At 42.4% G+C, this 23,302-nt stretch overlaps 1 protein-coding gene across 1 annotated transcript; it reads left to right on the top strand.

Moving 5' to 3' along the window:
- The first annotated feature begins 680 nt into the window (after nt 1-680).
- On the top strand, nt 681-19,664 carry sptlc3 (serine palmitoyltransferase, long chain base subunit 3). Its single transcript, XM_070977890.1, has 12 exons — nt 681-810; nt 2,587-2,778; nt 3,485-3,639; nt 4,394-4,542; nt 8,150-8,274; nt 9,807-9,900; nt 12,004-12,109; nt 13,463-13,682; nt 15,997-16,123; nt 18,032-18,167; nt 19,158-19,287; nt 19,411-19,664. The coding sequence occupies exons 1-12, from the start codon at nt 709-711 to the stop codon at nt 19,534-19,536; spliced, it is 1,662 nt and encodes a 553-aa protein (XP_070833991.1). The 5' UTR covers nt 681-708; the 3' UTR covers nt 19,537-19,664.
- The last annotated feature ends 3,638 nt before the right edge of the window (nt 19,665-23,302 follow it).

Here is a 23,302-nt window from a genome sequence, read left to right on the forward strand (position 1 = left end):
CCTCAAAGCAAACACACTTTTAATGTTCAAGTTAAAGTTCTGTGTTCAAAATCTTGCTACAGATAAAATAAGTATAAGTATATATAAGTATATAAGTACATAAGCATTATGAGCAAAATGCACTTTAAATATCAATTGTAAAATTACTTACAGGACAATGGCCCCGTCAGTTATATTATTACTATATTACTAATTGTTGATAGAAATTGATTCATTTGCAGCCTTTCACTGTCGTAAGCAGCCAAGTTGGAGGAGAATAATAGTACATACAAGGTTCAAGGGTCAAGGTACAGCAGATGGAAATACACACGTATAGTACTCAAAACCCTACATAAGTACAGTTACTACATAAATGTACTTTGCAAAGGGAAAGGCAATCGGGACAATCTGGAAAACTATTTTAATTCTAAATTATATTCAACAACAATATCTTAAGATTCAAACTAGACAGTATGAGGTGTGAAGTTGGGCTTTTGCTCTGAAGTTGTTAGATAAAAGGGAAAGAGAGAGTTGGCATGTTTCAACGATATCGAAGCAGTGCTGTAAACTGAAGTGAGACACACGCGCTGTTCACACACACCAACAGAGGAGCAGAGGCTGAGCCAAAGCAGCAGGAGGAGGAAGTCACCTTTCTACGTTCAGGAGAGCACTACGGTTATTACCTGACAGTCCGGCGCAGCTGACAGTCGTTGCTGCGCTTGTGGGAACATGGCAAGAACTGCGGCTGGCAGCGGATTGAAACCACATCTGACCCAGAGTGGACTGAAGTGCGAAGAGATCAAGAAAAACGGCTATCACATAAAGAAAGAGGTATGCCGGGATTTAAGGTTCCTGAGTCACGTTTTTTACAACTTTCCTGGAGAGATATTTTTATGCAGGTGTTTTCATGCGGGCTCTTTACCTGAACCAGCTCTGTGACGTACACTAATGCAGCTCACCTAGTGAATATAACCCGCAAAAATCACAGCAATACAACACTTAGGTCATCGTAGGCACGTAATAGACAGCTGGTTGTGTCACTGTTTCTTAATCTCCCACATTAGCTCCCAAGGCACTAAAAGTTGTGCAAACTGTCGTTACGAGGGAGTTGTTTAGTTAATCTAAAAAGATCACTGGGGACACAAATATATGAACCGATGACCCCGCCCTGAAATTCTTCGTTTTTGCAGAAGCAGGTTTTGGTTGCCTTGCGGCTGTGTGGATAGGAAGGCAGTCTGAACAGACTGAAGCCTTATCAGGTTAAATATCTGTCTACACTGTGGCCTATGTGTGACATTGACTGCTGAGTGACTGATGAGTCAGATGGACGCAGTTTGTCTGTGCCAATGAAGTCACCGGGTTTGTTGAAGGCAACTTAAAATGCGTTGTCCTGAATTAAAAAAAAAAAAAAAAAGTTTCGTGTAATTTCCATATTTATAAGTAACACAAGCTGTAGTAAAAATGCGTCACTGCTTCAGTAAATCAGTCCAACACCTTAACGTTACTGTTAATGCCTGAGTGTTGTATTAACTTAACGCAATCCACCCTGATATTTCGCTAAATTTAACATTTATAGGGTTATGTTCCAAAATGGTATAACGTTACTTAAATCCAAATATAAGGCGTCCCCCATCTTGAATCCACTCCACAAGTCATTTAAAAGGGTGTTTTTCTTTTAATCTGTTTGTAGTGCTAACCGTATCATAACTTCCGTTTACATGAAAACAACCAGCTAACCTAGCTAGCATTAACTGGTGAGGCTAATGTTATGTTAGCGACACTTACCGTTGCTTGAAGTATTTCCACAATCCTCAAAGACATTTCTGAACAAATGGATAAAGAAAAAAAATCAATACGCCGCGCTAAAACCGGTATTTACACTTAATATCTACTGTTAAAACAAACGAGAATGGCAGCCGGAAGTGACATGTCTCCATGTTGGCGTACCAAAATTGTAACGCTGCTTCCGTTATGAAGGCCTCCATATTGACGTCGTTTATATTCTTGTAATGAGGCGTTCATGTTTTAAGTTGGTCAAATTTATTCTTTACTTTCGGCTCCCATTTTGGGTTGGAGAAATATAATAATTTATTAGGCAAGTTAGGGTTTTTTTTGTTTTGTTTTGTTTTGTTTTGTTTTGTTTTGTTTTGTTTTGTTTTGTTTTGTTTTGTTTTGTTTTGTTTTTTTGCTCAAGATGGGCAAGACCTTGACAGCAATGGTGAGTTACCAAATAAAGCGACAATTTATCTTGCTAAGAGATGTGAGCTGTGTAACTCCCAGTCTAAAATAAAAACAACTAAATGTTAATTATTTTCTAATTATTTGTTATTTGAACATTAACATTGCAAAATGGTATTTTCTGCAGCTTGTATTTTGTGTAACATTACTATGGATAGTCTTCCATTTACTCATTCTTCAGTGTTGCATAATCGGTGCTAGTGACTTGTACAAGTGCACCTTTAGGCCAGACTGTCTCCTTTTTATGTAGGTTAATTGGTGTGTTAACTGCAATCCTTTGTTTGAAATCCAGCCACTTTTATTCAAACGGTATTCTCTCTTGTCTTGTCTGCAATGTAAGACAGCTTATGTGGGCCTCTTGTTGTATAGAAAAATGGCCCAGGGATTGGTGTCGCCTCCAGGCAGCACCGGCAGGAGTCCTTTGAACAGGCGCCCATCTACGTGGCTGTCATGACATACCTGGGCTTTGGCATTGTCACCCTGTTTGGCTACCTCAGAGATTTCCTCAGAGCCGTGGGCTTAGAGAAGTGCCACCTCGCCCAGGAAAGAGAGGAACAGAAGGTCGGTAAAACATGCAATCAGCACGAACACGTGCATATTTCAGGCGTACGCACATACTGTAGACACACACATGCACCCAGGCAGTTGGAGTAGAGGAACATGTATGCTTTGGGTGTCAACACTTTTTGTTTCCCCCTAATTATTTCAATTTTTGCTCTTAAGCTCTCTCTCTGCCTTCTTCCTTCATGTTCCTCTGCACTACATTGTTGCCATGGGTGAGACAGGACACCACAGAGAATATCTGCTGAAGACCTAATTAAATCTCAGAGGATTCAAGTTCTCTCTCTGTTACTGTGTTTCAGATTCCAGATAAGGCCTGAGCACTGCCACGTTAGAGCCATTGTATGACCATAGATTTGATTTCTTAAATCCATCAATCGGGGTTAAGATAGGTTGGTAGCAGTTAATGATTTATTATGTGTGGCTCATATTAACAAAGCTCTAACCATATAAAAACAAAGTTAGTGACTGTGTTTTGTTGATAAGGTGCTATGTCCGCAGGCAGAAACAATAAAGCAGAGGACTAACCTCAGTAGCATTTCTAGAATGTTTAGTTTTGACATGGGTTGTTTGTTTTGTTCTAGTGCATGGAGAGCTCTTAGGATGACCAGTGTGATCACAATTTGAGAAGCCACTTTTTCCTGCTCTTATTGTTCCACCGTGCTCTGACTGTAAGTGTATTGAAAATGTGCCTCTTTGCTCTCAGGATTTTGTGTCACTATATCAAGATTTTGAGAACTTTTACACTCGAAACCTGTATATGAGGGTACGAGACAACTGGAACCGTCCCATATGCAGCCTGCCGGGACCTGTCTTTGACCTGATGGAGAGGGTGTCCGATGACTACAACTGGACATTCAGGTACTGTAGTCGAAACATCTATCATAGACGTAGTGTAAATGACTCATAATCATATATATACAAATGTTTTGTTTTTCCTCTGTGAGCTAATGGGTAAAGCTAGAAATTCAACCACATGGCTGTATGTCTTCTGCTAAGGATATATACAGTCGTGATTTTATTTTATGTTTTTTTTGGATAAAGAGATGCCTCTGTGCTGCACGAGGACATATATTCAGGGAATATATTATGAATAGGGATATGAACAGACCTATGGGGAGGGAATATGACATGATGAACTAGGAAAGGGGGATAGGCGTGGATTGCATGTTTAAAGGGGTTTAATGTGACTGGAAAAAGTAGAAATGGGGCAGTCTGGTTGTCTTTTGCGGTGACGTGCGGTGAATAGGTAAACATGCGGATGAGTTTTGTAGTGGTGTGCAGGTTTACATGAGCAGTGAGAGGAAGTAGGTCAGTTGATGAAATGGTGCAGTTCTCTTAAAATAGTCTGATACTGATGTGTAATGATAAGGTTTGACACTCTGGCAAAAATGAGTATTTGTTTCTAAGTGGGTAAGGAAACAAGAATAACAAATGCTGCCTTCAGCCGCAGTCCCTGCTGTTTGCCATGACGAAGAAACAAGATTATGATTAGCAATTACAAGTAATTGAATGTTGATTACTTTTTATAATATGTAATGAATTTTCTGAGAGTGTGTACGTGTGGGGATAAAATGGAGAGGCTAAGTAATTCCTAATGTTTACGTGCTTACAGGTTAACCGGGAGGACGATACACAATGTCATTAACATGGGCTCTTACAACTACCTCGGTTTTGCTGAGAACAACGCCGATTTCCTGAAAACTGTGGCAGGCAAAACACAGCAGTATGGGGTTGGGGTCTGCAGCACAAGGCAGGAAATAGGTGAGTTTGTGGTCAGTGTGCAGTTGTGCAGATTGAAAAAAAATATTGTGTGACACTCATCTTAAGCTAATTTGAACACAGGCATTCATTTTGTCTTGAGCCAAAAACGTCCACTTCACAGAGCATATGGTGGTGTCTGTTTTACTTCATCTTACAGTGCTCCACATTTCTTACATGGGCATCTATTTTAAAAGTCTCTGGCAGACCCTGATGACACAGAACAGGTTTAATATCAAACTGGAAATAAAACTCCATCTCCCTCATCACATATGCCGTCATTTATTATCTTTCTTGTGAATTATACTGCCTGCGTGTTTAATTATCTTTCAGTGGCTGCAGTGTAGTATGAATTATTCACCCTTTGTTGAATTATGTACCATTTGGGCATAAGCTGAGATCATTACATACTGGTCCACACTGAGGAGTGGGGGAAATTATATCATAGGGGATGTAACATTATGAAACACCCTGGACATTTGGCAGGACGCAAAAGGAATATATGTGATGGAAGTGTTCGAACAGCAAGGATCAGAAAGTGGGATCTGTGGCTTGCAATGAATTTCAAATTGGCGTTTTATCTTCTGAACTTCAACCCGGCCTCTGATGATGCTTTAAGTGGCTACGTGCGGCAGGATCACATGTTCTTGCATAGCGGTATCGCGGCAGTGAAATTTGATGACTGGCCATCGGCTCTGCCTTTATTGGTCAAAACCATAAACATTATGACGCTTGTTGAACAGGTCGGGCTTAGCAAACTTTACTTCAGGAATGTACTTCCTTTTCTCTCTGTCAAGGGTGTTTAGTCTATGGCACTTCTGACGCCGCTGTGCCGTATATCTGCTGAGAGCAGGCTAGCTAGGTTGAGTCACTGCGTAGTGTTGCATGATATCAGCAGTTTGACAAGTGCAGAGAAAACCAGAGGAATTAAAGGGCATGTGATCGTTAGCTGTACGTACTGTATGTCATAGTGCAAGTACGAGCCCCTCCCACACACACACACACACTCCACAGCATCCATTATTCATTCATTCATGTGATTTATTTATATGTTTATTTCTCTTTCAAAATGGGACTGTTTTTCCCTGCGTTTGTGATCTGTGTTTCAGCTGGCTCACCAAGAGGGTTAAGGAATAACAACCATTTCTCCCATGAGACCTTATTAAGCATCAATTATTAAAGACCCCAGTATCTCTGTACTTAGAGTGACACCACAACCGTCACCAGTATTTTAGTTCACAGGCAGCCGTGTGTGTTGGTGATACACAGAAAATCTTCAGAATAAAATGTGACTAGCCCTCCATTTGTTCAGATGTTTCGTCTCATCTCCCCTTCTACGTTATCTGACATTAAATACATTTAGAAACTGTAGTTCAATGTTTGGCTTTTTTCTTAATGATGTGAATGTAGATACAAAGTGCAGCGACAGCACACCCTGTAAATAAACAGACATGTCAAACATTCATGGATTTGTCGTAATGGATAGCTCACTCCTCCTGCTTTTCCTGCAACCATTAACATATAGTAAATTAGAAAATGATGTCATGCAAATGAATGGCAAATGACCAAGAATATGAAGTGCAGTTGCCAAGCACATAGAACTAAGTATTTCACCATAATGTGTGCAACAATATATCAATGTAGTGGGGCTGTTTTACACGTTAAAACTAAGATGTAAATGCTGCACTTGTCTGTTGAGACTCCTGTTGAGGTTAGAGATAGAAATGATTAACTCTTCCTGGCTGGATTTTTCTTGTTTTGTATGAAGGCGTTGAAGAAAACCTGAGTCACAGGTTTACTATAAAAGAGTCTAATTTAGCTTGGAGATTTGCAAGGCCAAGCTTTATTGTCTGTCCGCAGTAATGCTTGACAATCTTGGCAATAGTTATAGACCCTTTTTTTTGTCAAAAAGGTTTGGCACAAAGGTGACATGGTCGTTCATAAGACAGCTGACCGAGCTCAGTGAGGTGCTTATGACAGTGTAGGTATGGTTATATTTCAGCTAGCTCGGGTAAGCAAAGTGAGTGACGTCTAATAAGAATTCAGCTCTTTCTCACCTGAAGAGTGTCCAGACCTAGAGCAGCGTTATGAGGTTAGCATATCAATAAGGAGGAAGGGCATCTGAATGAAGGCTAAGCAAAATGTTCTATATAGAGAGCAAGTCTGACGCCGTCTGATCATAAAAGCTGAACATACCAGCAGGGGCTGTGAGCCCGAGCGGTTGAGGAAATGTATGAATCGATTTGACTTGGCGCAAGGCCTGATGGAAAGCACTGCATGGGAATCATCATAAAGACGGAGCTGCTTCACTGTATTGTGGTTTATACACATTAGTCGATACCCATTTTCCAGTCCTTCCTGAAACATTCAGTCTGTTTGAAGTTTTTAATGCCTGCGCTCTGTGGTTACTGATTGTTATTGATTATGCCTACGATGATTACATGTATATGCAATTAATGCAGCATTTTCTTCTGAGGATTGCCTTAATGATGACATCTCAAAATTATTTATTCCCATTGCTGGTATTGACTGAATTCATTTATATTTTTATCTTGTAGTTTTCAAAGAACAAGATTCAAATATGCTTTCATAGACATTGCTCGTCAGCAGGTGAAAACCAACCCCAGATTAAGTCTTGTTTAGGAACGACCTTTGTCCACTTGGTGCCTCATTATACATGCGTTTTTTCGCCACTATGTAAGTCCAGACCCCGCTGTTATTGGCTGGAGGCTAAACACCCACTGCCCGAAGTTGAAGCCCAGAAACGTCCTGACCACAACAAACTAAGACGGAAACACAGGCAGAGGACAGAGTCTCTGCATATGAATACCCCACCCACACATCTAGTGGGTTATAAGTGATAATTGAAGGGATCTGGCATAGTGCACCTTTAACTCTATAGTACTGTAACAACTACTTTATTAATGCTGTAGTAAGTGTAGCGTGTGATAAATGTATTGATCACATATGATATAGTATATTCATACCAGATACAAAACATTGCCCAGAGCCAACAGAAATAAAATACACTATACAATATATGAACCTTTCTCTGCCTCCCTCTCTCCCTGTAACTCATAATCATAACAGTAATTCTTTCTATATAAGCTGACCACAAGCGCAACACTGAAAGCACCCCAGAGATACCTAAAATTCCACTTTTATTGCACAAAATAGAAAACACCATGTCAACTGACAGATTACAATTTTATCAATTTTCTAAATGAATTCTGGTCCCCACCTGTCACACTGGGTTGTATCAACTGCTTCAGTCCCAAAATGTGCTGCAGAACCATTTTAGACCTTGCACTTGCCTTGACATTACCTGTGATGAAAAGGGGTAGTTGAACTAAATTACAAATTTACCACATCTTGAATCTTTCTAAGTCTCCTCAAATCCCTAGACAGAGAGAGAGAGAGAGAGAGAGAGAGAGAGAGAGGGACAGGCACTGACACCATGTGTGCTGGTCATCCAGGCTTTTGCATGTGGCTCTCTTGCATTTTATTCATCTGTGTTAGAACTTGTAATTGTATGACAAAGAGCAGATAAACCAGCAGGTCCACTGATCCTGTTGAGGAGAGTTATCCTATTGTGATCTCTGTCTTGTAGGTAACCTGAGCATCCATGAAGAGCTGGAGCAACTTGTGGCCAGTTTCCTTGGAGTGGAGTCTTCCATGACTTTTGGGATGGGGTTTGCCACCAACTCAATGAATATTCCAGCGCTTGTTGGCAAGGTTTGTGCTTTTATTCACTATACATGGGACATCCTGTTGTATATGGGTGTAATGTTCACAGCGCAGCAGAAATGAATCTATTTAGCCCTAACTTTTTTTCCTGTCTTGCGTATTGCCTAACTTAACAAATAAGGCAACTAAACTCAGCTGCCAACAACCCCGCCCCCCCCCCCCCACTTAATTAAAATCATAATTAAACATTACAGTAGCCAGGAGGACAAGACTCTGGGCATAGCTGCTTTCAGACATATAGATAAGGACAGGCAGGTTTTGTTAAGAGCACCACTCAAGGGTATGATTACCCACACTCTGCCATGTCGGCCAGCTCACCAGCTCAGCTCACACGGACAGCCATGGGTTACCAGGGGCAACACACAGCATGAATATCTGTGATTGGACTGGACAGGAGGAAGGGGAGGTTGACTGTTTAAGTGATGAGGACGGGGTCGTTTATGCAGACCAAGAGGTGTAGCAGCCCCTTAGGCTGCAGCCCCCGCTGTAACCCTGCGGGGGCTGGGGGTCAACCCACACTGCCAACTCTATCCTACAGGGACAGGCTGTGCCAGGACAGGCCTTGCTGTGCAGGCAGAACTACATTAGAGTGACAGCTGCTGGTAGACCAGGGACCAGGCCAGCTGGACCCCAGGCCAAAACGAGGGTAATCTGTCAGTGAGACAGTGTCAACATACCCTCTACAAGAGTTCATTCAGACTAACGCAGTCAAATGCTTAGAGCTTCAGTGTTAAATATGCTAATGCACTAGAGAGAATTTTGTGAAACGGCTGAATTAATCTGCATGCTGATTTGTATGGAATATCAAGTACCATACATTATGAAAATTGTGCTGTGTCTATTGGTCAAAACGTCATCAGACATGAAAGAAGTGAAAAATGGCTAACGTGCAGTGCTTACAATTGTCATGGTACACAGAGAACCTAGATAGAGGTGATTATGACTGAGGCATGGATAGGGGGCCGGGCAAGGGGAATGGCTTCACATTTTAGTGGATCCTTTTACAGCAACAACTATTTACTGCACATTCTCTAAGAACACAGTACAAAGCAACAACACATACGCTGACGTACAGATAAACAGATTGTAAAGGAAGACAGCACACTCCGCTATGACGTTCATCCATGTATGGTTTTAGTGATTATAGTGTTTATGGTTTACATTGGTATAAACCACAAAATCCAAAATGTCATCACATTATTTATACTGACTATGAAATACCACATATGGAATCATTTAGTGAGCTAAACAGGTGTGAACAAAGCAAAATATGTTTTGAATTTTACATTCTTCAAAGTAGCCAGCTTTTGCTTTGATGACAGCTTTCACACTATTGGCATCCTTTCAACCAGCTTCATGAGGCAGTGACCTGGAATGGCTTTCCAACGGTCTTGACGGCGTTCCCATATACTACTCGACTGTAGAGTTGTGAGAACTCTTTTGATTTCAGGAACATTTGCAGGAACATTTGATTCAGCTATTACTCAAGGAATTTGTCTTTTCTCTCTGCTGATTTCCAGGGTTGTTTGATACTGAGCGATGAGCTCAACCACACATCTCTCATCTTAGGAGCCAGACTGTCAGGAGCGACTATCCGGGTGTTCAGACACAACAGTAAGTTCAGTAACTCTCTCACTGAACAATCGCAGTGCTTCTGCCTTACAACAACACAATACACTGATAGCATTATGTAAATTATACGCAATGATATCGTTGTCGTTCAGTTTGTCAACATCTCTGGTGCTTAGTGTCCATTGCTCCTGCCAGTCAAACATTGTTGATAGCACTGAGATGTATTTTGCCATAGATTATCTGTTGATGAGGTTTGAATTCCTGTTTGTTTGGCCACCGCTGCTCACATCATCCAGTTTTTCTTGTATTTATTCCAAACTGTTGCCGCTGAGAGAATCACATTACTTTTCTGTGCAGTACAGGATTTGACTTTGGACAGACCTGCTTAACATTCTGCTTTTAGAGCAGTAAATATAAAAGCTTTAATGAAATGGGTTCAGTTTACAGTCACAACTGTGGTTTATCCATCAGCAGCAGAGCAGCAAAACAGTTTTTTTTTGAAAATGTCATCTTACTTAACAGTCTGTTCTCTATCATATTGTAAAATTGCATATTGTCAATAGATGACAAGGGAGAATTATTAAGCATGAATGATACAGCATTGCTTGCATTGGAAACATCCACTGCTCTTTCAGGAGACAGGACAAATGAGCCAGTCCTCTGGCAGCAAATGTGTCCTGACAGGTACAAGCAGAGTCAGTTATGGGTCTTCCAAGCAGATCCCAAAAGCCTGTCTAAAGGCAAAGAGCCCTCAGGCACCTGAGTAGCTGACCCCTCCCTGCCTCTATACCGCTAGCACCAGACGCTCATACTCCCTTTCATTAGTGCAAGGCCAGAATTCATTTAGAGGGCTATGCTAATAACAACAGATATCTGTCTAAAATGTCTTTATGATCTATCTGATGTGTCTTTAACAAGATGGAGTTATGTAACAGAGACTAGATGAACTGGTTTGTCCAGTCAGATTTGTGTGTTTGAAATACTGCAGACAATGGATGCGCCTTTGAAAATTGGCCAGTTTATTGGTTCAAATAGTTAAATGTATTTCTGGAAAGGTAGCATTTTTGCACCCCAAGGCCATAAAGGGCTTATGTAAAGACAATAATATGTTATGGCTAGTCACACCGGTATGCACGTGTCTTGTGGAAAAGCAAAGACTATCATCCACACAATCATTCAGTATCTCTTATCAGGCCATGGCTTATCTTAAATTAGTGCTTACCTATGAAACAATCTTTTCCACATTCTTGTCTATGCTCACAAACTACTGTGGGTTGCTCCTTCACTGCCTTGTTTATGCTGGTAACGTCAGGTTTGCTCTGCTCTGTTGAGCTCCAGGAAGTGATTTTATCACAAGGCCATGTGCTGCCTCTTAAGTAAAGCCGTGTTTGTGCTGAGGCAGCAATATCGATCATCTATGACAGATTATTAGCTATGACAGGTTTACTCCCTGCTCAGTTTGAAATTGGTTAGATTGCAGTCAAACTTTGAATAATGCTCCTGATTAACTACAGCTATTCAATACTGCCATCTGCTGGTGTGCAGCAGAGGATTATTAGTAGTGTCACCGTTGCCTGTTTTGAACTCTAAATGCCACTGGGAAATAATCTTTCTGAAGCCAAAATTTCAAATCATATTTTTAAGCAACCATGCAGCCTGCACTGGCCAAACCCATGCTTAGCTCAGTTAGTAATCCTCTCTGCTACAAATTTTGTGGGTGTTCATTAGCATCAGACTTCAGATTTCCTGTGTGTGGTTTGCAGAAGCTGTTCCTGGCAGATAAAAAATAGTGCCTTGTGTACTCTGTGAACTGCCCTGCCCTGTGGAAATTGCATACAGTTGTTTGCTTAGTTGGTGTTCCTTGCAAGGTGTGATTTGAGTATTGCCACACTCAGTGTACTGTATATGTTCTGTACATAGAGGTGTGCTTTCATAGCACAAGCCTTAAGTACCATTGCAAACAATTTGCCATGTGAAGTTCTGTGTTTTTCCTATCAAGAGGTTTAAATCTAGATAAAATTATTGAGCTCTGAGTCTGTTTTTTCATTCTATTTCGCTCTTTCTCTCCTGCGTGTGTGTGCATGGCGTGTGTGTGTGCGTGTGTGCGTGTGTGTGTGTGTGTGTGTGTGTGTGTGTGTGTGTCAGACATGCACAGTCTGGAGAAGATGCTAAGAGAGGCGGTTTGCTCAGGGCAGCCACGGACCCATAGGCCCTGGAAGAAGATCCTCATCATGGTGGAAGGCATCTATAGGTCAGCTGTCATTACACAACACACACACGCTCATTAGTGTAGTTGCTTTCTCACAGGCTCATGTTATTGTATCAGTCTCTGTAAGTATGGGTGTGTGGGTAAGTACGGGCTTCGTGGTGGTCAGACTCAGGTAAGCTTCTTCATTTGTAACCTTAGAGCTTCCAGTCTGTGTTTTGCAGTTTCTGTTATAGTCACTTTTTCAATTGCCTCCCTCTCTATCCTTGAATAATAGAGTGTGTGTGTGTGTGTGTGTGTGTGTGTGTGTGTGTGTGTGTGTGTGTGTGTGTGTGTGTGTGTGTGTGTGTGTGTGTGTGTGTGTGTGTGTGTGTGTGTGTGTGGGTATGGTTGGATACCATTTGATTACTGGAGAGAGGAGAAAGGTATTGTGTGTCTCTCCCGGCAGCGAGTTATCCCGAGTCTCAGTGACCCTCTCCATCTGCTCATTAGCTCCAAATCAAGGCCAAATGGAGCCACAGAGATTGACTTGGCTACACCCCCAGCTCCAACTGTTTATCACGGCCATTTTCTCTTCTCCTTTCTTCCCCTTTTCTGCCCTCAGTCGCACGCTACATACATCAACCCCTCTGAACTAAAGCATGTCGTCTTCGCTGTACTTCTACTCAACGTGTTGTGTTTTTTTTTTTTCCCTCAACACGTTTATTCACAGTCAGTCAGCTGTGAAGTCTCCTGCATTGTTTTATGACAATCCTTTTATCAAATGAAGAGGAAAACCTTGAACATGGAAATCAGTTTGTTGTTAATTAACCGTTAGCTTCACAACAATGCTGATAATTTGGGACACTATTTAATTGCGCATCATTGGATTGTCTGTATCAGGCTGTAATGGCTAATATCAGGCTCAGGCAGTGCAGAAATTTTGCCTTTGAAAACTGCCTTCCTGTAACATCAAAAGGTTTGGATAAAGACTAAGCAAGCTTCAGCTGTATCCTGGGCGCCCCTTTGATGTCCACATCGGTCCTGGTGAAACCCTGTCTTATGTCATTTGGGCTGCAGACGTTGTCAGCCATAGCAAGGATGGCAGGTCTGGGATTGCTCTATTCCCCCGCCATGCACTCACTCATACTGTCTATTTGTAGCCTTAAAAGGCTCGCGTCAGAGGAGAGGAAGAGATGGGAGAGAGGTGGGAGTAATGTGAAAGAGGCCGACAAAAAGATTCTTGGAAGATTGGAGCATGTCAAATTATGTAATATGCATTTACAGAGGTCGGGGGCAGATTCTTCTCCTTTTAAACTTAATCACTTTAAGAGTTTGATCTATAATTGATGAAATGTGTGTGCCCTCGTCATTCCTCATGTAACTGTATTCTTTGCCTGTGTGATTCTCTGCCTTTAGCATGGAGGGCTCTGTGGTGCGACTTCCTGAGATCATCGCACTGAAGAAGAAGTATAAAGCATATCTGTACCTGGACGAGGCCCACAGCATCGGAGCAGTGGGACCATCAGGGAGGGGCGTGACAGAGCTGTTTGATGTGAACCCAGCTGATGTCGATGTGATGATGGGCACTTTCACCAAGAGCTTTGGGGCAGCCGGAGGCTATATTGCAGGGAAAAAGGTGCCTGTGAATCTTTGGATTTTCTGTTTCAGCTCTCTTTGCTTTCATTTTATCATTTATACTTAATATTCGTATGTTACATTTTCTTATAATGAAAAATCTGAAATTCAGAGACAGAATTTCATTCTACTTAATTCTCCTCCACACATTTATCAGAAAGGTAAGACTACTCAGAACACTGTGTCACCTAAAGTTTTCTGGTTTTATTAGATAGTTGGCAGTAGAGAGTGAATTACATTTTCTGGGAGTTTGTTCCCGGAGGGGGGAACATGCACTACAGGAACACTGCTGGGAGAGTGGAACAATGAGGCTTACCAGAACTCCCCAGCCTGGATACTCTGATACAAGACAGCAACCTGTGAAAGACTGGACTTGTAAACACCTCTTGATTCTCCAGTCGAGCAGAAATTAGTCTTGTTGCTGTGCAAAAATAATCCTCCTGGACCCAAACAGTGATAGATATATGTAGGTGGGATTAATCACACTGAGATAATTCCAACAGCCTTGCTTACCGTACCATGCTCAGAAAGTCAAATAACTGAGCTGACTTTCATTATCAGTGCAACAACATTAATCCATTAAAACGCATCATCCAAAGTATTTCAAGTACTATTTAACCCAGGTCTGTTTTTAAAGGTGTACGGGACTCAATCATACACGCTCCCTCGCACCCCACCTCCCTCGTAGCTCTCATGTGTCCAACAAATGTTCCCTAGCCTGCGACTCCGAGCCTTAGCAATTCCTTTTTACTCCATTAAAAAGTACACTTTAGTACATAACCACACCGCGTTTGTAGGAGTTGATTAGAAAGCAACAGAGGAAACGGCCATGTTGCTTGAATTAGGTATTCAGAGAGGGACCCTTCCTGCCATTGCCTTGTGTTGGTTCAGCCCTGCTCTGCCATAATAAGAAGGTAAAGCTGGCAGAGGGCCAGCCCCTTCTTGTGGCAGGCCTCGGAACTGCGCTCCAGATTTAACAGGATGACTTTTAACAAGCATGATGATGTTTGAAGTATGAGCACTCTGCCTTGTTTGACAGCTGGCTGTAGTAAACTCCACAAAGAAACAGGCAGGAAGGGAGAGAGAGAGCCTTTAGATTTGAAGTATTTGTTGTTGTGGTGAAATCCCCAAATCCTACACTCAGTGGATTCGGGTCAACCGACAAAAGACTCTGCAGATGTCTTCTGGAAAACAGTCATGGTATAGCTATTTTATGAGAGTACCAAAAATAAATACCCCAATAAATACACTCCAAGCTCTTTCCAAATCACTTCAGCCTTCCACGAAGAAGGCTTTATTTATTAACCCTTTGCTCAAAACCAGGATTCCACTGAAATTAGGGTATTAAATGCATCCGTTGGACTGTGTATAAGTGTGTGTGCTGTTCTGGCCCCGCTCCTACTCTGTGGCATTGTGGACGTGTAACGCCACATCAGTGTTGCGGCAACTGTGCGGCTGAGGAAACACTCTGAGCTGTCAGTCCACGCCGCAGACGTGAGATGGATTTCGGACATGTTCTCTTAACTGGTTTATCTTGGTCGCACCAAAATCCTGCGGGGCCCTAAAGCGGTGAAAATCCCCCGCCTTAAACGAAAACAGATGTCAGGTTGTTTCAAGGTTCTTATCCTGCGTTTGAGCATTTCCCCTAAAATCCCTTCCCCTTGTGTGTGAGGAAGCCGCAGCCGCCGCCCAGTGGGGACAGATGGCGGTGAGTGGAAATGGTGGCCAGGACAGCATCTCCGGCTGCGTGTCATCACCCCGCAGCCGCTGGCCACCACGCGGCCACCGAGCAGCAGCCCACCGTCGCTCCGGGCCCGCTCCCAGCCTCAGACCGCTCACACACACGCACGTGCTCTAGGGACCCATGACCGAATCAGCTTCCTGAAATCCTGCTCTTCTCCTCACAGCCATTTGCAGAATTAATCTCGTGTTGACATTTAGGAAAAATGAGCACTGCAGGTCCTCTTTGTGGCTCATTTCAGCGTTGCTTCTTTCTCAGATTAGCACTCCGGCTCTTTTGGAGTGGAGAGCAGGAAAGGATCCAGAGTTTTCTACAGTCCGTGCCAAGATATTCATAGTGACACAGAAATGACTTGAGGTGTTTTAATTGATTCTCAGGTGCTGACTGTATGTGAGCTCACTCTAGTGGTGTTAAAATAAAAGTGCAGGGCCACACTTCTACTATATAGAAGATCTGAAATTAACACTTGATTAACAGAAATATGTATGAAATCTAATTTTCTCTGTTCTAATAACGATAGATTGGAAACATGCTGTATACTATCTCTGCTGATCAACTGTGTCCTATATTGCAGGAGCTGGTGGACTACCTGCGTTGTTATTCTCACAGTGCAGTGTACGCTGCAGCCATGTCCCCTCCTGTCACTGAGCAGATCCTACGTGCCATGAAGTGCATCATGGGAAAAGACGGGACCACAGAGGGTGAGTGTCTGAGCTCACGGAGGCTCCTTCCACTGAATGTCACCCCCAGTCTCAGTCTCATTATCCGCATACTCGTCAAAACCTGACGTTCTTTACACAGACAAATATTATGTCTGGCTCATAAAAATCTTTACACCTTTATATAATTTTTATGGAAACAATAGCAAACCAAATCCAGAGGACAGTACCAATGTTAACATTAGGAGTAAGTCCAGACCTGCAGGGAAAGACAAACAGCTGCTTGGTCAGAAAATGTGGTAGCAATTACAGGGGTCTGCAGTGAAGAGAGAAGAGGGAGGACGTGCAGTCCCTGAGCACACGTGACGCTAACGTGGAGGAAATCATTTTCATGTGTGTGCTGTGAGGAACGCTGTACCTCTGAAAAGTTTCTGCTTTAATGGCATCCGACACAAGGGCAGGGAAGTAGTCATTACCAGACCAGTTGCAATACTGCCAGAGCAATTCTTCTTGAGTTATTGTAGTTGTAGTTCTGGTAGTAGCGTTAGTACATGTAATGCTGGAGGTAGTAGTGGTACAGTAAGTGAACAGCAGATAATTACACACTTTACTCAGCTCTACAGGACTTCAAAGTGTGCACCATAAGGCAGAAGTAGGCAGCCATGTAAACTGTGTGGCATGCAAGAATACACACGTCTGTCATAGAGTGCTGTAATGGGTTAATCACTCCAAGGACTGATGCTTGGTGTCTTTTGGTTGAGGTATATTCTAGTTTCATGCAGGGATGAATACTTTCTCATCTGGCTCCGAACCAGACATGCTTTGCATCTGACGTAGCCCAGTGAAATAGCTGTTGTTGAAAAATCAGTCTCGACCTGTCTTATAGAAGGGAGGGAACCGTGCAAACGGTGCAGTCTGTCAAAACATCAGCTCTAATGTCCATCACAGCACTATGAAAGCCCAGTGTGACGAGAAACGTCACATACTCTTTGCGTATATGCACGATAAGTTCTTATCCCTCTTCCTCTCAGTGCCTGTCTGTCCCCCTCATCTTTCTCATCGATGTTGAATTTCACACTTTAAAGCAAGCTGGAGGCAGCAGCTCTGAAATCTGGAAAAGCTCTGACAGACAGCAACATCCACACATTCTCACTGACTCACATGATTTCTGTGTCTGGCAGCAGGTTTTTGACCTCCGTGCCCTCTATCTTAGCAGAGAGGAACAATTTGCAAAATGGGGCCTGTGCTTTTGGCAGACGCCTGAATGTTAGGGGGTTTTCTCTCTCTCTCTCTCTCTCTCTCTCTCTCTCTCTCTCTCTCTCTCTCTCTCTTTGCTGAGATAAGGGGATTTAAAGTGCTCTCTTACATCCCCATCAAAGAAGTGCCAATCTGTTCCCAGGTAATCAGAGGGAAACAGAACTGTGTTCCAAGGCTGGGCCATGTCGAACTGTGCTGCAGCCATGGAGCGCCAGGCTCCCCAGTGGTTCACATCATTTGGAAACAGAGGGGGGTAGCGGGGCGGGCCGCCTCTGCAGCCTTTTCTAATACGTTTATCTGAAATACATGTGATACTTAAGCATTATTTGTATTCTGTTTCAGTCATGGCCAAGCTCCAGCGGCAGTCCACAGTCGTTCATTTTGCGTGAAATTCATTGTATCCAATTTGCAAACCCTCATTCTGGCAACACGCGAGCGAGTATACCAAAACTGAACCATCTGTTGCTGCAGCTGAGTTGCAATCAGGAGCAAGTTCATAGTGGAGGCTGGAATGGCCCAGATGGAGGTGCAGGAGTCATGATGAGATGGCATTGCAAAGAGCTCAAACTACATTAGTTGCCACTGACAGGTGATGTCCCTCCCTGCAGGGGACAGTGGAAATATGCAGGGGAAGTAGCAGCGAGATGGTGCTTTACTCATGTACATCTGGTGGTGTCCTTGTTTTAATTGGAGGTATTAGACGGATCCGCCAACTGGCAAAGAACACCAGATACTTCAGGGCGAAGCTGAAGGAGATGGGCTTCATCATCTACGGCAATGATGACTCACCTGTGGTTCCAATCCTGCTCTACATGCCAGGCAAAGTGGTGTAAGTACGCTTAAACTCTCACCAAAACACTGTTCATTGTACATAGACTAAATCTGAAACAGTAAATGTTAATGTCTCTCTCCCTTGTTGTCACAAGCAATTTCAGGTCAGCTCACTGTGTATCATCTTTAAGTGATTTGGATGGCTGCCATAGTAGATGCTCCAAAGTTTCCATGAATTAGTAGTGTAGACTGTGTCTGTGCAGGCTGAGTTTATGTAACCACTTACGAGCAACATCAGGTATTGATTAGGCATAACCCAGATTGTTTGAGCCACTCAGGTATAATCAATTGAGTATAAAGTTGTCTTTCAATGCCAGTCACCATTAATATCTAGGAAAAGGCCAGTCCTGCCCAGTAATTACAAGAATTTGAATCCACAGTAGTAACTTCTGTGTTCATTTACTGGGCTTTTCAACAGTTGTATGAAATTACTGTACCTGTAGCTCTATATATTAAATCTATTTCTGGCCATTTGCTTGCCTTTTTGGATTGCCATTGTCCTAATGTCATACAGTACATCTTAAAAAGCTGGTTAAGCAATGAGGTGCTGCACTGGCATCTGCACAGAGCACTGCACACGCATCAATAACTGTAAACTGCTGTGTCAGATTCACTAAATAATTTCAGAGCACGTTTTACGGGTTGAAGTCTCCAAATTGTCCACTTAGCCACAAGTTATTCACTGCCTCATTAAAGTTAAAGCTCATCAGAGATTTGCTGCTTCTGGCCCTTCAAAATTGTCAGTTATGTGCTCTTTTTAATTTTTTCTTGCTTTGCAGAAATTGACACATCATTAAGGATTTGGAGGGGCTGGAAGGAGAAACATTCCTCATGTGTTTTAATGCAATGAGGCAGAGTGGCAAATTCATTCTGAGGTGGTTCGTGGGGTCACTGCAAACTTTGGAGACTTGATGCCTGATGTTGTTCTCCAGTCAATTGTACAGAACCTGGTGGAGTGATCCACACATTGTTTTTTTCTGTTGATCAGGGCTTTCGCTCGAGAAATGCTAAGGAGGAAAATTGGAGTGGTGGTTGTCGGCTTTCCCGCCACACCGATAACAGAGGCCCGAGCTCGCTTCTGCCTGTCTGCAGCGCACACCAGAGCCATGCTGAACCAGGTACACACACACTCAAAACATTTACCAGCATGAAAGTCCTCGCTGAGGCCTTAGAGGGTGTTTTCTTTTACACCAGAATCAAACATATGCACACATGTTCTGATCCTTTTCCTTTGTCCGCAGGTGCTGCACCATCTGAACGAGGTGGGAGACGCTTTCTGTCTGAAGTTCTCACGGCAGAAATATTCCTCCAAGCCTAACCTCTGTGATGAGACGGACTCTGAGCTGGACAGCTGCTCTGACCTTTGACACCTTCATTTTGTAGTGTCAAAACTTAGTCTGAGTGTCCGCCCTGCAGCAGACCCATAAACACTCAATGGAGAGAAGCGGCCACGTCTCACAGCAGAAGAAGGGCCAAATGTTTGGCTGCTGCCACTTTTTATATGTTTGTAAAACACTGCGATTTTACAGAACACCTACTTGTGTGTCTTAAAAAGAGCGACTGTATGAACTCTCAAAATATTTCTGGATACACATGTTTGTGAACCCGTACATGAAATGATGGCACAAGAACTGCCGGATTAGTCTCAAACTCAAGTACTGTGTAAAATTTCTGGAGTTATTTAATGTTTTATATTGAGACAAATCACATCCAGCTTTAAAGTTCAGTTTGTCTGCAGTCACATGCACACAGAGTTAAATTTTTTAGCTCAAAAGAGCCTTTCCACTCATTATTCTAATTACTCATGTCTATATTTAGACATTAAAAACTTTTTACGGAAGCATTGTTTGCTTCTTATAAATGAATATCAGACACCATTTATTCAGAATACTGGTGATACTTATTATTATTATTATGCAAGGATCTTCATTAGTTCCTTAACATGAAATGGTAGTTTTACAGTAAGTCATGGAAAAGTAATTTGTAGTTTGAAATGTTCCCCTCTGGCGTGCTGTTGCATTGCTAAAATTACAAATCTGCTGATTTCTACTTTTTTTTCCAATAAAAGGCAAATGCCGTGCATGAAAAGCTTCCTGAATGTGTTTAGGAGTTGGAAGGTTGATTAATTATCCAAATGACAGGCTTCTAAATGTCCTGAACCTTCCCTTTGGAGCCGTGTTCCCTTCCTCACACCACGTTATTTACACCACTCACGCTCAACTGATGATGAAGACACGTTTATGGTGTTCCAAAGTGATCTGTTTTTATAAAAATGTCCTCAGTGCAACACCACTTTCATCTCAGCAGTAAATGATAACCTTCCTGTAAATAATAGATCATGCAGCAATTACGTCTTTGACATGCAGTTAAATCTCAACAGCCCCCACACTGAACAAAAAAGGTGTTATGGCTTGTTTTGTGGTGAGACTGCTCATATTCACCGAGTCTTAACGGCTTAATTGTTGATGTTGTGAAGACCTGCTGCTCTCTCTCACACACACTGTTTAAGAGTTGTGAAGGTAAGCATGCCGAGTATGCAGCACCTGAGCCAACAGAAACCTAACCTAGCAATTAGCACTGAACTCTAAATTCTCGTGGTATGGGGTAATCATTTGATTTAACACAGGAAGGATTATAGATGGATGATAAATGTGTTTTCACAATGTGTCAGATCAGCACTAGTCGACGCTTGTTTGGCCTCGGGACGTTACCGTGTTTGTGTTTTTTGCTCTGCCAAACAGCATAGTGATAACACTTTACAAGATGGAATTAAAACGCAATATGCAGTCCTTGAAAAACAGATGAGCTGCAAACATAGACGTAGTAGGAAAAGGGTTAAAAGAGTTAAAGAAAAAACTCCCCTAAAAGAGAAAGCCTTTGAAATCTATACTCTATTCTACATCGCTTTGTTCTTTAAGTGAATATTCACATCTGGCTCCTATAGCCAGAAACAATAGAAAACAGTTTTGTTAATCCTCAAATCTGTGATGTCATGGCAATGTACAGTACTTTTCCATAAAGATCTGGAGGAGATGGGAAAAGGTGGCCTCAAATGTAGCATTGGGGTGCTCTGATGTCCTGAGGATCTCTCTTATTCATTTGTGTTTACTTTCACCTTCAGTCTAAACATGAACATTGTTAAATGCATGTGGGTTAACAGCAGAGGACAGATGTGTGGAAAAAAAGAAACTCAATACATTTTTGTACAGTTGCACTGCAGGAAAAATGCTCAATCTAGGAATCTCATATTTGAGAATGAAGTTCAAAGAAGATATCATATTGGTGGCTCTTTTAAAATTCATTTTCGCTTCAGTCAGTGTTCAGACTTAACATGGTTCGACTGATGGAACCCCAAACCTGTGTGTAACTGCTATTTACTACTACTACTACTACTACTACTACTACTATTGCCTGCAGCCACAAAGCTTACAGATGTGGCAAAATAAATCTTTATCTGAACAGATCCTTCATGTTATAACAGTCATGCTGGTAATAAGACAGGTAAAACATCATTTCATATTTTCAGAATCAGAAGAATCAGGTTCATTTCCAACTAGGTTTTCACATACATGGAATTTTCCTTAGTAGTTTTGGTGCATAACAGTAAACATTGTATGTAGAAAACATGGAGGAATATGACAATAAAAGGACAATATGTTATTTAAATGAAAGAGCAGTACAGTATTGTGTAGGAATGTGCTTGATGGATGGATGGATGGATTCTGATGAATTATAGAAGACAAAGCAATAGTATGAACTACTCCAGAGGTGTCAATTCCTGGTCAAAATAAATAAATAAAGGATGGTAATACACAGTAACTGTCAGGCTAGGTGGGAAGCACGTGCCTCGCCAAACTTCCCTCCGGTCACTTCTAACTGCCCTCAGTTTCAGCAGAAGTGGCAAATGGTCTGCGCTGGCATTCAAAACATCTGTGCAACCAGACTACTGGTGGCAAGGCCCCAGAGACCTGCCCGCCTGCCTGTACCAGCCTCTTTTGAACTGCAGATCCAAATACACTGCACTTATTGGAATGGCATGTAGCTGCTATTCTGAAGGGGGATCCTCTGCTACGCCTTTGATGTCCACCACTGTGTCCAAAGCAGGCAAGCCATTCTCTCTGCTCTCTGTTTTCCATTTAGACAGAGATTTTTCTATTCTGGAGAGGGATTTTTGAAGTGAGGCAGACAAAGAACAGATTTACATGGTTTAGACAGCTCTGCTCTGCCTGGACTGCAACTGAAGGCTGCAGTAAGGCTACGTACCAGGAACTACTTGTTAACAGACAGTGTGATGAAGTAGCCAGTGTGGTGTGTTTCGTGAGTCCAGAAGATGACTCAAGGAGCATTTGTTTTAGCCTGATTCAGACATTTGATCTGCCTCATCAGATATTTGGGCAGTTTTAATATAGTGGTTTCAATGAATGAAGAAAATATGGTGCTGAGTAACATCATCCATCAACGGTGCTGAATTACTCCATGCTGCTCATCACTATGCGCTGCCACTGGATTTATTTAGAATCAGAAGTGAGCCTCCACCAGACCACATTTACATGCGCTTTCTCGCACACATGGGCATCAGATGGGCACAGTGGAGTTATGTCTCAGCTGAAGTAAGTTCATGGCCGAATTTCTCAGAATTACTCCGAGGAATCATGTTGGAAGCTCTTTCCACAGACCCAGACGTTTTATGACACTCTGAGCTGTAAAATAACATTGATGATGACTCTTTGAGGGGTTTCTTGGGCTCGTTTTCAACACATTTAAAACGCAGTGAGGCAGGCAAAGGGAAACCAAAGACAACAACAATCAACATCCTACCCGCTCATTTTTAAGATTATGCTGTTTTTAATCCAAACAGGTTACAGCGCTCTACTTTTAGAGATGCTTTGGCTCTTCTGCTGCCGTGGTCCTACCGGAGCCTTGCGTCACGCGCCATTTGGCTACAACATCAAGGATCGTGCATGCGCACAGCCGTGTAATATGTTCGCACTGTGGACTGGAATAATGTCCCCAAGTTATCTTTGAAAAATGATTGTATGCGAAATGTCATGACACTAACCAGGTAATGAGATCGTGTTAATCATCATCAGTAACACCGTTGTTCCGCCTGTGCCCAAACTGAATGCAGCCTGC

Source organism: Chaetodon trifascialis, chromosome 13, assembly GCF_039877785.1.
Source record: "Chaetodon trifascialis isolate fChaTrf1 chromosome 13, fChaTrf1.hap1, whole genome shotgun sequence".
Lineage (NCBI taxonomy): Eukaryota > Metazoa > Chordata > Actinopteri > Chaetodontiformes > Chaetodontidae > Chaetodon > Chaetodon trifascialis.

What these genes read in the sequence shown, in the direction of transcription:
- sptlc3 (XM_070977890.1), top strand. Translation starts at nt 709, where the DNA reads ATGGCAAGAACTGCGGCTGGCAGCGGATTGAAACCACATCTGACCCAG. An exon ending in CAGCACAAGGCAGGAAATAG is followed by an intron (nt 4,543 to 8,149) that starts GTGAGTTTGTGG and finishes TCTGTCTTGTAG; the next exon opens with GTAACCTGAGCATCCATGAA. An exon ending in CCGGGTGTTCAGACACAACA is followed by an intron (nt 9,901 to 12,003) that starts GTAAGTTCAGTA and finishes TGTGTGTGTCAG; the next exon opens with ACATGCACAGTCTGGAGAAG.